Source organism: Scleropages formosus, chromosome 2 (genome assembly GCF_900964775.1).
Source record: "Scleropages formosus chromosome 2, fSclFor1.1, whole genome shotgun sequence".
In the NCBI taxonomy this organism is placed as follows: Eukaryota; Metazoa; Chordata; class Actinopteri; order Osteoglossiformes; family Osteoglossidae; genus Scleropages; species Scleropages formosus.
This window is the reverse complement of record NC_041807.1, coordinates 2,214,411-2,230,662: the sequence shown is the minus strand read 5'-3', so window position 1 is coordinate 2,230,662 and position 16,252 is coordinate 2,214,411. Positions and strand designations below refer to the sequence as shown.

Genomic DNA, 16,252 nt, shown 5'->3' with positions numbered 1-16,252 from the left:
TATAATTACTAACGAGACAGAATGCCGAAGGCGAAGCGATCGAAAGGCAGTGGCGGGCAGGAGAAAAGAGCCACTGTGGCCCTCGCTGACCAGATCGTGCAGGCCGACGCGGTACGACCGAGTGGCCGGGTGAAAAGCAGGGATCGCGCTGAGGAGAATGAGGACGAGTACGTGGACGAGCGTCTGTCGCGGAAGATTTTGGAGCAGGCGCGGATACAGCAGGAGGAACTGGAGAGCGAGTATGGCATCATCGGCAAAACGAAAGAGACCAAGAAAAAACCATCAACCGTTTTAGGAGGTGAGTGGTGGAAAACGAGTGTGTGTTTAGTGGTGCTTCGCTGATCATTATTTGCTCTTTCTCTCGTGGCCTTGTTGTTCTTGTCCCGTCGTCTCGCAACAACCGTTTCATCCGGCGGATTTCCGAGTTGCTTCTGATGACAGCTGAAATAAATGTTTATAAAGTGATTCTCAAGCCACTTAACAGTTGTTTACCTGTTGTAGAGCTGGGTGATTTTACTGGAGTAAATCCAGGGTAAGTAGCTTGCCTTGTTCAAGCAGTGGGATTCGAACCTGCCACCTCCTGGCAGATCTAACCACTAGGCCACCAGCTGTCCCAGTTTAACCTGCTTTGTCCTTTTCTTTCAGATTAGATTTTGAAAACAGTCAGAGCCTCGGCTTGTCCACAGCAGGTTTAATTCCGTTTACCATTCTCATTAACTGCCTTCTGGGATCCACTGGTTATTGTGTCGTTGCCCCCCAGTTGTCTTTTGTCCGTGTTTGATTGGGGTCACATGCTGTATTTTCACACTCCACCATTCATGCCATTCACATAGGCAGGTATGAAATCGCAGTTCTCCGATCATCAATCCAGTATCAATAACTGATTGTCCAATGCAGGGTCACAGTGGTCAAGAGGATATTCCAGAATCATGGGGCGTGAGACAGGACGCACACCGGACGTGGCGCCGGTCTATCGCAGGGCAATCGGGCTCTTTAATTCGCTCACATATTCACACACTAGGGGGCAGTTCCCCTAAAGCACATGTCCTTTGAAATGGGAGGGAAATGGGCGAGACCCACTCGGACACGGAAAGAACAAGTGAACCCCCTGCCAAAGAGCTGGATTTGGACCCCCTTCCAAACCGACAAAACTGGATCTCCGAGGCACCGGCACTCAATTTCCAGTGAAATGTAATTTCCCGATGGATCGGATTCAAAGTCTGAAACGTAGCTTCCGGAGACCGGCGGGTCTTAAGTACAGGATCGGTTTCTGTAGGTTCCGGGCCTGCTGATCTGGACTCCGATGACGAGTGGCCGATGCCGGACCGAGACGACGAAGGAGAAGAGCATGTGGAGTGCGCGGCTGAAATTGAGGTGGACCCAGAAGACGAGAGAGCCATTCAGATGTTTATGAGCAAGAATCCCCCAGTCAGGTGAAATCCGGTTCGGTGACCTTTCCCAATCTTTACCGCATTTACCACATCTTTGCGTGGTGCTTTAGTGACCAGGACTTTATCTTAAAATAGCATGATGAAAGAATTGCCATGATGTCAATATACAATCAGCGTTTTATTAAACATATTAAAATCTTCATAATACACTTTTATTGGGCCCGGCAGTTAGCATGCCTCAGTTTGAGTTTCGTGCCGTTTTCATGTAATATTTTTTAGCAGAAAATCTAAATCTGTCTTAGTTCATATGATTAATGCAATAAGAACAGTAATGGATGCCGCACTGTCTTTTCTGTAGAGATTCTACACTTGCGTGTATTCGTTTAGCAGATGCTTTTCTCCAAAGCGGACCCAGTGGACTTTTGGAGTGTTCGTCTTTCTCTTTTTGTTCTTAAATAGTATTGATCGGTGAACCAGGCGCTCTCCACAGGTTTCACAGCGAACAGTTGTGTTTTGTCCATAGGCGAACCCTGGCCGACATCATCATGGAGAAGATAACGGAGAAGCAGACCGAGGTGGGGACGGTGATGTCAGAGGTTTCGGGGCGCCCCGTTCCCCAGTTGGATCCCAGGGTCATCGACGTGTACAGGGGTGTCAGTAAGGTAAAGTGGGGCACGTTACCATTTACCTTGTGCTGGTACCACGTCGAGGTGATGAGGGGGAAATCCTGTATGCTGCCTACATTTCTACAAAATTTGGTCATCCTCATGACAGTTCATAACCCGATCAAGTGTAGCAGATCATCAAATAGTTCACGCTATATTGTAGCGCGCTGCGATCTGGGTTCGGACGGGCCGAAGGAGGACACACGGACAGCATTCATTTCGAACGTTTCTTTGAATGCTGGCACACCGGGAAATGACGCTCTCGGTCCAAGGTCCCTTTTCCTCATGGACCTGCACCTCAAGACAGCCTCCCCAGCCTGCTTCCTTCCCCTGACAGTCACCCCATTATATTCCCCATAAATCCCACCAATGGTTGAAAACTTAATTGTATTTTTTCCCACAATGCAACTATTTACAACAAACCCATTTCTCGCACAATATTTTAAAAAAATACACTGGGTTATTGTATTAAGAACACTTCAATTAACGTTTTGAACGCACAGGTTTATTTTCGTCTTCGTTATTTTCTAAAATTTCTGTCGTTTATGCAGAGAATGCAACATGTATTTTAACTGTTAGTTGATTGTAAAACACTGAAAAATACCAGGAGTGTTTGGACTACAGGTACATATTATTTTCTAGTCCGCAAGCAGTAACACAATGGAAAAAAAACTGCATGTGTTTATGGGATGAATCAGGCAATAATTTATATTTAGTCTGAGTTTTTAGAGGTCTTTTCAGTCAGTTATTGTAGTCTGAAGTTAATAAAGTGCTAAGTCTTGCAACGTGTGTTTATTATAACAGATTTTTCCATGACCTCACCTGTAAATTGAGGCAGGTCTGTAATATTAAGCTTTCGATTGTGCAGATTATTAATAAAATTGAAAGTGAGCAGAGGCTGACTATTACATTTACTTTACATTTATTCATTTAGCTGATGCTTTCCAAAGTGTCTTACAGTCTTAAGGTGCTGAGTATTTGCCCATTTCTGGGTAACCTTTTTTTTTTTTTCATTTTTTTTTAATTTAAATGTAAACTGGACAATTTCAACTCCGACATGGTGAGATAAGCATCGGTAACCAGTGTGCCCCTTTCTTTCAATCCCAAGGTCCTGTCTAAGTACCGCAGTGGCAAGATCCCCAAGGCTTTTAAGATCATTCCTGCCCTGTCCAACTGGGAACAGGTTCTATACCTGACTGAACCCGAGACTTGGACAGCTGCAGCCATGTACCAGGCCACAAGGTTTGTGTTTGTGAGCGGAGAGCAACCCATTGCATTTTCAGCTAAGTTAAGACAGAGGGGCTGGTAGCTTGGTGGGGAAATAGCAATGAAAACTTGTCATCGGAGGTTGGAATCCGAACAACCGCTTTCTTTTTCCTTCTGCTCTGGCGTAGGATCTTCTCCTCTAACCTGAAGGAGCGCATGGCTCAGCGCTTCTACAATCTAGTGCTGCTTCCTCGGATACGAGATGACATCGTAGAGTATAAGCGACTGAACTTCCATCTGTACAGTGCCTTGAAGAAGGCACTCTTCAAGCCAGGGGCTTGGTTTAAAGGTTGGCCAAGGGCTCTTCTTTTGGTAGTATCTGGGGTTCTCAATCACCTCATGCGGGTGTCATATAACACAGTAAAGAGATTAGTAAAAGCTCAGAGTGACCCGATAGTGCTCAGGGTCTTTTTAGTGATGCGTCCACATACTGCGTGGAACCTGTAACTTACAACGAAGTTACTTAGACTGAGTGTTGATGCGGGTAAGAAAACTGTCATTTCAACCTGATTTTTGTTCTTTTTTTTTTTTTTTTGCCTTTTTCACGGTAACGTTCTCTGAGCGTTGTGGAAAGTAAGAGGAGGTGTACGTGGATGAACACGAAGATGTTATTTCCTCTGCTCAGGAATCCTGATCCCGCTGTGCGAGTCGGGAACCTGCACGCTGAGAGAGGCGATCATTGTCGGCAGCATTCTGACCAAGTGCTCTATCCCCGTTCTTCATGCCAGGTACTGCAGGAATACAGACTTGATGCTAGTGCTTCGTTGGAGGGCACGTTCATTGTGTCTAAACCACAGGTTCTGCCTCCTTTATTTTCTTTCTGCAGCGCTGCTATGCTCAAACTGGCCGAGATGGAGTACAACGGAGCCAACAGCATATTCCTGCGTCTGCTGCTGGACAAAAAATACGCTCTCCCCTTCCGGGTGCTGGACGCGCTCGTGGCCCACTTCCTGCGCTTCCGCAATGAGAAACGCACGTTACCTGTGCTCTGGCACCAGAGCCTGCTCACCCTGGCGCAGCGCTACAAGGCGGATTTGGCCTCCGAGCAGAAGTCGGCACTCGTGGAACTGCTCAGGTACCAGGCGCACCCTCGGATCTCTGCGGAGATCAGGCGTGAACTGGTGCACGCGCAGTCAAGGGACGAGGAAGTTGGCACGGCACCCATGATGGCGCTGGACTGAGCCCGAGAAAGAATCCCCAGCCCCAAACCTTCATCGGCTTTAAACTCTTTGCCGTTGCATTTTTCGCTCGTGTTTATTCGGCCGTTCTTGCTGTTCGGAGAATAGCAAACGAATTCGTTCACAAATCAGATGGCGTCTAGAGTAGCGGCAGCGAAAGACGACTTGAAACACATTATTTCTGTGTTTTTTGCTTTTGTAGAGCTATATAAAGGAGCTCTTCTACATATTTTGTGGGTTTTTTTTTTTTTTTTTTTTAAATTCTGCAGCTCTGATTGGTGTAAAGAGCCAAAGGAATTGTTGGGCCTTTATACCCGTAGTAAGATGTGAGACAGTGGCTGTTTTGATGATGGGCCTGCTTGACTGCGCAGTGGTAGGGAGAGCAGATTCGGGCCAGGCTCTTAACGCAGGATGCGTAGAAATTTATTGAAACGTATAAAGCTGTGAAAACAGTGATTATTTTGAAACTCTATGATTTTGAAACTGATTATTATAATGTATCAACTTGAATTTTCAGAAATGAAGCTGAAGGATGGCTGTAAATGTATTTTACTGAAATGCAAATGACCGAATTTGCATATGCATTTTCTAAATTCATCCTAAACTCAAATTGATGTAATAAACTTGGGTTTATCTTTAAAGCAGCCAAGAGGCATGGAAACTATTACTACTAAAGTATTACAGCCGTTCTGTAGTGGAGGGCTGCTTTTTATATGGTTGGTTTTGGGATGAACCATGAAAATACAGTACAAAAAGAATAAAAACATAACCTGGTATTTAGATTTCCTGCAATGGCCCAACATTTCTTAAGGTGATATTATTTTCAGTGTTGTGCTTTATGCAGGAAATACGGAATTCTTTTTGTAAACTTGCGTCAAAAAATGTCATTCTGTCTAAATTTATATTTGAGACAATGGGCAGAACAGGAATATTGAAAAGAAATGCATGACATTTTATTGCGATTGTCATGAACTTGTTACTGAATAAAATTTGAGAATATTGATACGTTTATTGATTGAAAGATAAAAATAGAGAACTGAATATTTTGACTTTGTGTGTTTTTCATACCCAGAGTTGTACATACCTTTAAAGTATATGCAAGGTGAAGAAGTGTGAATAGGCTACGGACAGAATTCTTCCTGGGTCAAAATAGGTTCGTTAAATCTTATTTTTCACGTTCATTTGAAAATGCCACCGTGCCATCTGTTGCAAATAATTGAAAAGAACCCTCAATTATTTTCTTGTGCCCTGGGTCCCAGGCACTATACTAAATAAAATTAACTGTGTCAATGTCTGAGCCACTCAAGCATACATGTCCACATCATCCTGTTAAATTAGGGATCCACATAGGATGCTGTTTCGCTCAACTGTTTAAATACTGGTTTCTGGCACCCCCATCCAGCAGGTTCTCTACTCTGTCTCTCAGCATCTTGGGCAGGTACTCGTCATCAAGGTTCAAACATGGTAAAGTGTCTCAATGTGAGTGGTTCCCAGTTAATAGGTGTAAGTGTAAGGTTGATGTGAAAGCTTTGCGGATCTGCTACCATTTCTTTCAGTGTCTCTAGGATGCTGACTAGTGGTTTGTATGCATGGGGTGAATACATCAGAGGTACCAGGATATCCTGTACCGATGTACAGTTTGTATTATAATAGCAGCAGTGTCATTAACTAATTCATTCACGCTTCTGTCCCTCTTCTTGAAAAAAGTCATCTAACGGGAGCGTGTGTACCTTTAATGTCCAAGTTGTCAAGCACCGCTCCGAGAGTATGTGATCTTTATATGCTGGTCTCATAAATGTTCTGAAATTGAGCCAACGTTGTCTTGAGCACAGCAAAATGATCCACTAATTTGAAAGCCGTGCCTAGGTATACCATAATATTACTCAGGGATGCTGTGGTTAGGGCGAAAACTAAACGCCAAAAACAAAGTGAAAGAGAAAATAAAAAGTCATAACACACGGACATAACTCCCCGTCTCCTGTTTTTGTGTTCAGTTTTCATTCCTTCATACGCTGTCCAGCTGCCTCATATCAGAGCCTTAAGATCCTAGTTGGAATTTTGCAGCTGGTCCTCATGACCTGTGGTCAGTGCATTCTGGTCTGCCACACACTAATATTAATACCACACAAATTAATTATAATGCTCAGTTATTAAAAATGAGCAAAACCCTGAGTAGGGTCCTATTTGGCTCATCTTACAGTTAATACATAATGCCGCTATTCTTGCGCAGTTATTAATAACAACTGCAAAACATTGAATGTTACAACTGAACTTCAAGTAAATTCTTTTATTTTAAAAAATATATAATTTATTATACGTATCCGAAAAGGGTTTGAAAAGTCACCTTTTCCGGACTCGCTTCGCCCATGATCTCTCAAGCTCACGGCGTAAATGTTTATGCGCCGTAATTTCACGATCATCCCCAGATGAGCCTTTACACAGCCGCTACTCCTGTATTGTATGCGAACGTTTGTGTACCTTTTAAAAAAAATAAAAAATTCGTAGGAAGGTGATCAGGATTCGTCTATCCTGAGTTTTGTGGACCTACTCGTGCGATGAACATCGGTGCATAAAGTGGAAAGAAACTAAGTGAATTTACTTAATCACATGTCTGCAACTATGTCTCTCTTTCTCCTAATGAATTGCACAGATTGTATTTTCTCTGAGATGTACGTCGCTTTGGACAAAAGCGTCTGCTAAATGAATAAATGTAAAAATACACCATTTACTATACCATGCGAAGAGGTAGGAGTCGACAAGCACCGTTAACCCCAACCGCCAGTCTGGGTGGCACAGCGAGTAGCGCTGCTGTCTCAAAGTGCCTGGGTGGTGTGAGAGGACATGGGTTTGATCCCTGCTTAGTCTGTGTGGAGTTTGCATGTTCTCCCTGTGTCTGTGTGGGCTTCTTCCGGGTGCTCTGGTTTCCTCCCACACTCCAAAGACATGCTGTTCAGGTTCACCCATAGCGTGTGTGTGTGTTCCACTGATGTATGGATGAGTGACCCAGTGTAAGTAGTGTATCTAGCAGTGTAAGTTACCATGGTGAATAAGGTGTGTGGGCTGGTAACACTACATAGTATCCATTGTAAGTTGCTTTGGGGAAAAGTGTTTGCTAAGCGAATTAATGTAAATGTCTGTCAAATGGGAAAGTCCAACATCCCAGTTAGTCTTTCTTTCCCAGAACATCCACAGCTGGCCTGGGGTCCAGTTTGGAAAGCCTCAACACAGTTGTGTTCTCTCCCACAAGGGTGATGCTATAGTTTGGCACCCTAACCTGCCTGTATAAGACCAGCAGCTGCTTTAGGTATCTGGCAGCATAATGGTTATGGCTATGGATCTGTAACCAGAAGGCTATTGGTTTGAATCCCACTATACCCATTCTGCTGTAGGAAGACTGAGCTATACTCTACTCACCCAGAATAGCTCCATTCAGAATTCCGTACTCAATAAATGGGCCAAATATTGTATGTCGCTTTTAATAGGAGCACCAGCAAAGGATTTTGGGTGAAAAACCTTTCTTGACGCGAACCGTCATAACTCAAAGACGAAATTGCCGTTACTTTCAACGATAAACATATTTATGTGTTCATGCACCTCAAAACTGGCACCCAGTCATGGTAAAACATCACCAAATCCAGTCGAAAGGGACATGGTTATGGTTACGATTACTTTATAAGTTAACAGGAATTACAAGGACGGAACATAACAAGGCAGCGTCCCTTAATGTAACTTTGAGTGGCCGTAACCTGTGCGCCTTCAAATATAAGTGTCTCGCGCCACTCAGCTGTTGGGAGGCACGGAAGGCAAAGACAGGGGTCCCGAGTGGGGTTGCGGCAAGCCGGCTGGAGGGGGAAGTACACACCCAGGGCAGGATGCCAGTCCATCACAAGGCACCCCAAGCGGGACTCGAACCCCAGACCTAGCGGAGAGCAGGACCCAGCCAAACCCGCTGCACCACTGCACAAACCCCCCAGCCAACTACACCCTTTACTAAAGAATAAAATACTATTCAAAGGGCTGTTTTCCCAGAAGGATAAAGCTTAATTCTAACATTAAAAAAAAAAGATTTCCAGTGGAGAATCCTTCTGAAAGCGCAGTTTAATCCAAGAGAATGCCTAATCCTTGTGCAAAACAAGCCCCAAATGCGGTAAATAACAGTACGCTGGGTTTACATTCATTTATTTAGCAGACACTTTTCTCCAAAGCGACTTCCAATGAACTCTATGTAGTGTTATCAGCCCACACACCTTATTCACCAGGGTAACTTACACTGCTAGATACACTACTTACCCAGGGTCACTCATCCATACACCAGTGGAACACACTCTATTACTCACACGCTATGGGTAAACCTGAATAGCATGTATTTGGAGTGTGGGAGGAAACCAGAGCACCCCCACACAGACACAGGGAGTACATGCAAACTCCACACAGACTGAGCAGGGATCAAACCCACATCCTCTTACAGCACCCAAGCGCTGTGAGAGAGCACTGCTACACACTGTGCCACCATGTCAGGTTTACTGGTAACACATAATTTAAGCGAACAGTGGCACTGTGGGTGGCTCTACATGTAAATTCTTTATTCAGAGTGCAGAGAACAGCAACAAACAGGAGCCACCTGCAACTCCTGGGTACTGTCTGCCGGTTCCTGGCCTCCAAGCTCCGCGAGCGTGCGTCCCTGAGCTCGGTCACGGGACCTGAGCTCTTGGTAAGCTCTCCGAACGCAGAGCCATTCGTGAACTGCCACACATCTTAATCGCTTTGTTAATTTCTAACAAAGGATTTGAAGACGCTTCACAGTTCTGCACTGGCTTGGCTCGCTTGAGATGGCACAGGTTGTATGAGTAATGTGTCATTGTCAAACTGATGCTGCTTAGCACCTGAACTAGCAATTTCTAGTGTAACTTCTGATTCTGTACACTGTCTGCTTATGAACGGTTTGTAAATGTATTAACTATAAATGCAATTTATATGTAGTGACAGCACCTGGGTGGTGCGAGAGGAGAGGGTGCAAAAAAAAAAAAGTTTGTATTTTAAACATTAACTTAACTAAGTGCATTGTGAATAGGTGCTGACATGGCTTTTTACTCCACCTGGACTCCATAGGTGGGAGGTGATTTCTGGGCTCCGGTGGTGCAGTATATACGCACACTCACTGGCCACTTTATTAGGTACACCTTACTAGTATCGGGTTGGACCCCCTTTTGCCTTCAGAACTGCCTTAATTCTTCGTGGCATAGATTCAACAAGGTGCTGGAAACATTCCTCAGAGATTTTGGTCCACATTGACATGATAGCATCACGCAGTTGCTGCAGATTTGTCGGCTGCACATCCATTGAAGCAAATCTCCCCTTCCACCACATCCCAAAGGTGCTCTATTGGATTGAGATCTGGTGACTGTGGAGGCCCTTTGAGTATAGTGAACTCATTGTCATGTTCAAGAAACCAGTTTGAGATGATTTGAGCTTTGTGACAGGGCGTATTATCCTGCTGGAAGTAGCCGTCAGAAGATGGGTACACTGTGGTCATAAAGGGATGGACATGGTCAGAAACAATACTCAGGCAGGCTGTGGTGTTTAAACGATGCTCAACTGGTACTGAGGGGCCCAAAGTGTGCCAAGAAAATATCCCCCACACCATTACACCACCACCACCAGCCTGAACCGTTGCTACAAGGCAGGATGGATCCATGCTTTCATATTGTTTACACCAAATTCTGACCCTACCATCTGAATGTTGCAGCAGAAATAGAGACTCATCAGACCAGGCAATGTTTTTCCAACCCTCTATTGTCCAATTTTGGTGAGCCTGTGCGAATTGTAGCCTCAGTTTCCTGTTCTTAGCTGACAGGAGTGGCACCCAGGGTGGTCTTTTGCTCTATCGCCCATGTGCTTCGAGGGTCGATGTGTTGCGTATTCAGCGATGCTCTTCTGCATACCTTGGTTGTAATGAGTGGTTATTTGAGTTACTGCTGCCTTTCTATCAGCTCAAACCAGTCTGGCCGTTCTCCTCTGACCTCTGGCATCAGCAAGGCATTTTTTTCCCCACAGAACTGCCGCTCACTGGATATTTTCTCTTTTTCTGACCATTCTCTGTAAACCCTAGAGATGGTTGTGCGTGAAAATTCCAGTAAATCAGCAGTTTCTGAAATACTCAGACCAGCCCATCCGGCACCAACCACCATGCCACGTTCAAAGTCACTTAAATTACCTTTCTTCCCCATTCTGATGCTCACTTTGAACTTCAGCAGATCATCTTGACCATGTCTACATGCCTAAATGCATTGAGATGCTGCCATGTGATTGGCTGATTAGATATTTGCATTAATGAACAGCTGAACCAAATAAAGTGGTCGATAAGTATACATTTTCTGCCTTCCTCTCATTAACAATTGTATGTGGCAGTGCAGCAGCTGAAGATTCTGGAATTGTCACTCTCCCCTGACTGACTCATAGGTCTTTCCAGCTATTCTACATTACATTTATTCACTTAGGGGATGCATTTCTCCAAATGGACATACAACTATTTACCCATTTATACAGCTAGGTAATTTTACTACAGCTATTCTAGGGTAAGTACCTGGCTCAAGGGAACTTCAGCATAAAGTGGGGTTCAAACCTGCAACCTTCAGGTCCAAAAGCAGCAGTGCTACCCACTAGACTATCTGCTGTCCCTGTATGGATTATTTGCACACTTGCTATTTTCCTAATAAATCTCAGGAATTTTCTAGGTCTTTCTTTCCTTTAGACAGGAATCCCTGGTTCTCATCATGTTGGTGTGTGAGCTGTATTTTGTCAGATCCATTCTTTGACTGATAGTGGTACCCAGGGCAGCATGGAGTGCAGTGATTAGTGCTACTATCTTGAAACTGAAAGGCTGTGGTTCAAACCCTACTTCTGCACTAGTACTCCTGTGCAATGAACTTCCCCTAAATTGTCCAGCTCTATAAAGGGGTAAATTATAGTAAGTAACTTAGTATACAAGCCTCACATTGCAAGTTACTCCAAAGGAAAGTGTCAGCTAAATAGATAAACTGCATTTCAGAAATCAGTTAATTATAATATATAATTGAAAAACAGCTAATTACTAAAAATTGCTTAACCTAAAGTTTAATAGTCTCATTCAGTTGACTGTGGCTTTACTGCTAGTGTCCAGGAAGGGTTTTCTGCGACAGTATCAATGCCATGGAGAAGGAAAGCTGTTTTCCACCCTTAATTTATGTATGTTTGGTAGTGATGGATTTTCAAGGTCATTCTTCCCAACAGTTGCATGAACTGCAGCCTCGAAAAGCTGCTATTTATTGTACGGTGTCGGAGCGGGCGCTCGGGCCCTAGCCCAATCAATCAACCTACTTAAGAAAGCCAAACGGAATCGATGTAACTCATACTTCCAAGAACATTTGGCAAGACCACAAACCCTGGAATCAAGGCATCAGCTCTGGTGCTGTTGTGCAGTGTTCCTGGAGGAGGTGTTTTTTTTTTCCCCCCCTTACTGTACACACACAAGACGTTCTGGGGGCTCAAAGAGGTGTGAGGGCTTGCAGTAGCCATGGTGTAGGGTTGATGGTGAGGGCAACGTTCCGGGGTGGGCAGGGCTGGATTTTCAGTCCAGAATGCTCTGGAACACCACGGCGCAACACAACATGCCGGCCCGTAAATGCCAGAGTCGAGGAATGCCGTTGACAAAAGCAGAAGCCCAGCAGTTCTGAATCATGACCCGCCCAGCGAGGCGAGTGGCGGTTCAGGGCTGCACAACCCTAAACAAAGGGCAAAAAGGCACCCGAGAGAGCTGGTCAGATTTCAGTGGTCAGCGTTGGGCTAGTGCTGGCAAAACGTGATTCACAAATTTCATAATCATCCAGGGAGTGTTATTCAGTGGTCCCATCCAAGCAGTAAAAATTACACTAGCGGGCTTGGAGGTGTACGTAAAGCCTTCCCCTTCCATTTAAAATTCCATGAGCCACATCCAAACAACACACGCTGGCTGGCCAAAAAGAAAAAGTCACACACACTAATGTTTTGCTGGACCGCCTTTTGCTTTGAGTATGGCACACGGTCGCCGTGGCATCGTTTAGATAAGCTTATGCACTGCATTAATTTCTCGCCAAGATCTTGTGTTGATAATGGGACCGCTGCGTAAAGTCTTCTCCAGCACATCCCAAAGATTCTCAATGGGGTTAAGGTTTGGACTCTGTGGTGGCCAATCCATGTGTGACAATGATGTCTCATGCTCCCTGAACCACTCTTTCACAATTTGAGCCCGATGAATCCTGGCATTATCATTTTGGAATATACCCTTGCCATCAGGGAATTAAAAATCCATTGATGGAAAAACCTGGTCATTCAATATATTCAGGTAGTCAGCTGGCCTCATTTTTTGGGCACATAACGTTGCTGAACCTAGACCTGACCAACTGAAGCACCCCCAGATCATAACACTGCCCCCACAGGCTTGTACAGTAGGCACTAGGCATGATGGGTGCATCACTTCATCCGCCTCTCTTCTTACCCTGATGTGCTCATAACTCTGGAACATGGTAAATCTGGACTCATCAGACCACTTGAGCTTTTTCCATTGCTCTAGAGTCCAATCTTTATGCTCCCTAGAAAACTGAAGCCTTTATTTCCGATGAGCCTCACTGATGAGTGGCCTTCCTAAGGCTACACAGCTATTTAGTCCCAATCCCTTGAGTTCTCTTCGCATTGTGCATTTGGAAATGCTTTTACTTTCACTATTAAACATAACTGAGAGTTCTACCGTTTAACGATTTGATTTCACCAAACGTTTAAGTGATCTCTGATCACGATCATTAAAGACTTTTTTTCGAACACATTTCTTCCTCGAAGATGATGGTTCGCCACTATCCTTCCAGGTTTTAATAATGCGTTGGACAGTTCTTAACCCAATTTTAGTAGTATCAGCAATCTCCTTAGCCGCTTTCTTTGCTTAATGCAGGCCAGTAGTTTGACCCCACTGAAACAGAATAACATCTTTTCCACAACCACAAGATATGTCTTCCAACATAGTTGTTTCAGAAATGTGAAGCTACTCACTGCATCAGTTAGGGTTAAATAACTTGCCAGCTGAAACATATCATTGCAGTAATTATCCAATGGAAAGCTCTTACCTATTTGTTTAGTTAAATCCAAGTGGTGACTCTTTTTTTTTTTTTTTTTTTTTAGCCAGGCAGTGTGTATCGGTGATGGGAGGTGGGTGACTGGTTGCTTTTCCTGCCGCATTTTAACCGCGCTATCCTTTAATGATTATGCCGTGCTGTTTAAAGAAATCACAAAAAACTGGAAAATGCAGCGTCACTACCGAAATACTTTTTATGTAACCGAACAAAATTTAATACTCGCTCTGTTACGCTTGGGGACAGAATTGCGACATAACTTTTCCATAAGATACTAAAAGAAGGCCATAAGGAAGAACGAGCAGCATAACGAAGCAGAAAAGTGATTGTGTGAGAACTGCGCCTTAACGCTCTTTCCGGCAAGTCTATAAATGAGCGGCAGAGCTCGGGATCCTTGCCCGCCAGCATGACCCTTCCATTGATGTCAGCACCCTCAAAGGCCCCAGGAGCTTACCAGGATCAGATTTCTCCATCGCATGGTTCTCCGTTTCACTGCGACATCAGCACCTTCAGAGGCCGGAGTAGCTCCCCGTGTCAGGTTCCTCCATGACGGAATACAAGGGCGCCGATACTGAATTGTTTTCCCATTGAATAGCAAGCTGAGTGCGTAACGCAGTTTTCACTCTTTCTACATACGCCGATCAGCCACGACATTAAGACCACTGACAGGTGACGTGAATAACATTGTCTATCTCGTGAATAGTCAGTTTAATTTGATGTGTTGGAAGCAGGAAAAATGGGCAGTTGTAAGGATCTGAGCGACTTTGACAAAGGCCAAATTGTGAGGGCTAGATGACTGAGTTGGAGCATCTCCAAAATAGCAGGTCTGGTGTGGTGTTCCCGATATGCAGTGGTTAGTACCTACTGAAAGTGGTCCAAGAAAAGACAGCCAGTGAACCGGGAACAGGGTCATGGGTGCCCAAGGCTCATTGATGAGCATAGGGAGCAAAGGATAACCCGTCTGGTCTGGTTCCACAGAAGAGCTACTGTAGAACAAATAGCTGAAAACCTTAATGCTGGCCATGATAGATGTCAGAACACACAGTGCATCGCAGCTTGTTGTATATGGGGCTGCATAGCCGCAGACTGGTCAGTGCCCATACTGATCCCTATCCACCACTGAAAGCGTCTACAATGGGCACGTAAGAATCAGAACTGGACCATGGAGCAATGGAAGAAGGGGGCCTGGCTTCATGAATCGCGTTTTATTTTTCAATCGTGTTGGAGCGTGTGCATCATTTACCTGGGGAAGAGATGGCAACAGGATGCGCTATGGGAAGATGGCAAGCAGACAGATGCAGCGTGATGCTCTGGGGAATGTTCTGGTGGGAAACCTTGGCTCCTGCCATTCATACGGATGTTACTTTGACACGTAGCCCCTACCTAAAGATTGCTGCAGACCACATACACTCCTTCATGGCAACGGTATTCCTTGATGGCAGTGGCCTCTTTCAACAGAATAATGCACCCTGCCACACTGCAAAAATTGTTCAGAAATGGTTTGAGGAACGTCAGAGAGTTTAAGGTGTTGACTTGCCCTCCAAATTCCCCAGATCTCAATCCGATCGAGCATCTGTGTGATGTGCTGGAAAAACACTTCCGATCCATGGAGGCCCCACCTCGCTACTTACAGGATTTAAAGGATTTGCTGCTAACGTCTTGGTGCCAGATAACACAGGACACCTTCAGTGGTCTTGTGAAGTCCATGCCTCGATGGGTCAAAGCTGTTTGAGAAACATTCTGAAGATGAATGTAAACAGTTTGTCACCACCAGGGTCCAGGATAACATGTCACTAGAAAAGAATTACAGAACCTGAACTAAGGGCTTCCAAAGCAACTCAAACTGGATTACTGTGGAACAGAGTCCAAAGAGGAAGCTGTCCGTCTATTTACACAACCTCCCTCCAACTTTGTGCGGTGAAACTCGTCAATCCCCTAGCAATAGGCCATAATCAACAGAAACACAAACACCTTTTGGTTTCTTTATTTTTGTGTGATTACCGGTCCATTCTGAATCAGAAGGAAATGACAGAAGGCAACAAAAGCAGTAGTACAATGGATGCGTCGAGCACTTTGGCAGAACTGCACATTCCTTTGCCATCACTAGGCAGTTTATATGGCATTAAGTCTGCTTCAAAATTACCAGTTTTACAAATGAGAATCAGAAATGGACATTTAGATGTTTAAACAAAAAAAGTAGCTGTAAGAGGACCTGCAATTCTCTTTTTTTTGTGCAAAGACTTGGCTTAAATACCACATGCCTGGACTCAGTCCTGTCATGGACTCCCAAGGCTAGAGAAAACTTTCTGCATTAAAGGCATTTCACCATTTTAACAAAGGCCACACACTTTTTTTATATTTGAATCAGTAAATTTTTGATCTATAAGCAAATGAGGATGGTTACAGGCACAGATGGTGAAGGCATGTAATCCAAGTACAAGCAGTTATGAATGAGCACACACTGGCAAAAGTCCACCTTCTTCGTGGCATATAATGTGTAAGTGTGTAACCCCATGGATTTCGCCAGATTGCTTGATCAATAATACAAGCAGCATAGGCCAAATTAGTGAAACATACCCATAGTAGAATGAGAACTTTCACCATTTAAAAGACAG

At 44.4% G+C, this 16,252-nt stretch overlaps 1 protein-coding gene across 1 annotated transcript; it reads left to right on the top strand.

Moving 5' to 3' along the window:
• Positions 1 to 4: 4 nt before the first annotated feature.
• Positions 5 to 5,541, top strand: bysl (bystin-like). Its single transcript, XM_018733045.2, has 7 exons — positions 5 to 298; positions 1,277 to 1,433; positions 1,915 to 2,053; positions 3,165 to 3,298; positions 3,451 to 3,611; positions 3,948 to 4,050; positions 4,149 to 5,541. The coding sequence occupies exons 1-7, from the start codon at positions 22 to 24 to the stop codon at positions 4,501 to 4,503; spliced, it is 1,326 nt and encodes a 441-aa protein (XP_018588561.1). The 5' UTR covers positions 5 to 21; the 3' UTR covers positions 4,504 to 5,541.
• The last annotated feature ends 10,711 nt before the right edge of the window (positions 5,542 to 16,252 follow it).

Coding starts and splice junctions, on each gene's coding strand:
- bysl (XM_018733045.2), top strand. CDS start 22: ATGCCGAAGGCGAAGCGATCGAAAGGCAGTGGCGGGCAGGAGAAAAGA. Junction 3,299..3,450: donor GCCATGTACCAGGCCACAAG/GTTTGTGTTTGT, acceptor GCTCTGGCGTAG/GATCTTCTCCTCTAACCTGA. Junction 4,051..4,148: donor ATCCCCGTTCTTCATGCCAG/GTACTGCAGGAA, acceptor TTCTTTCTGCAG/CGCTGCTATGCTCAAACTGG.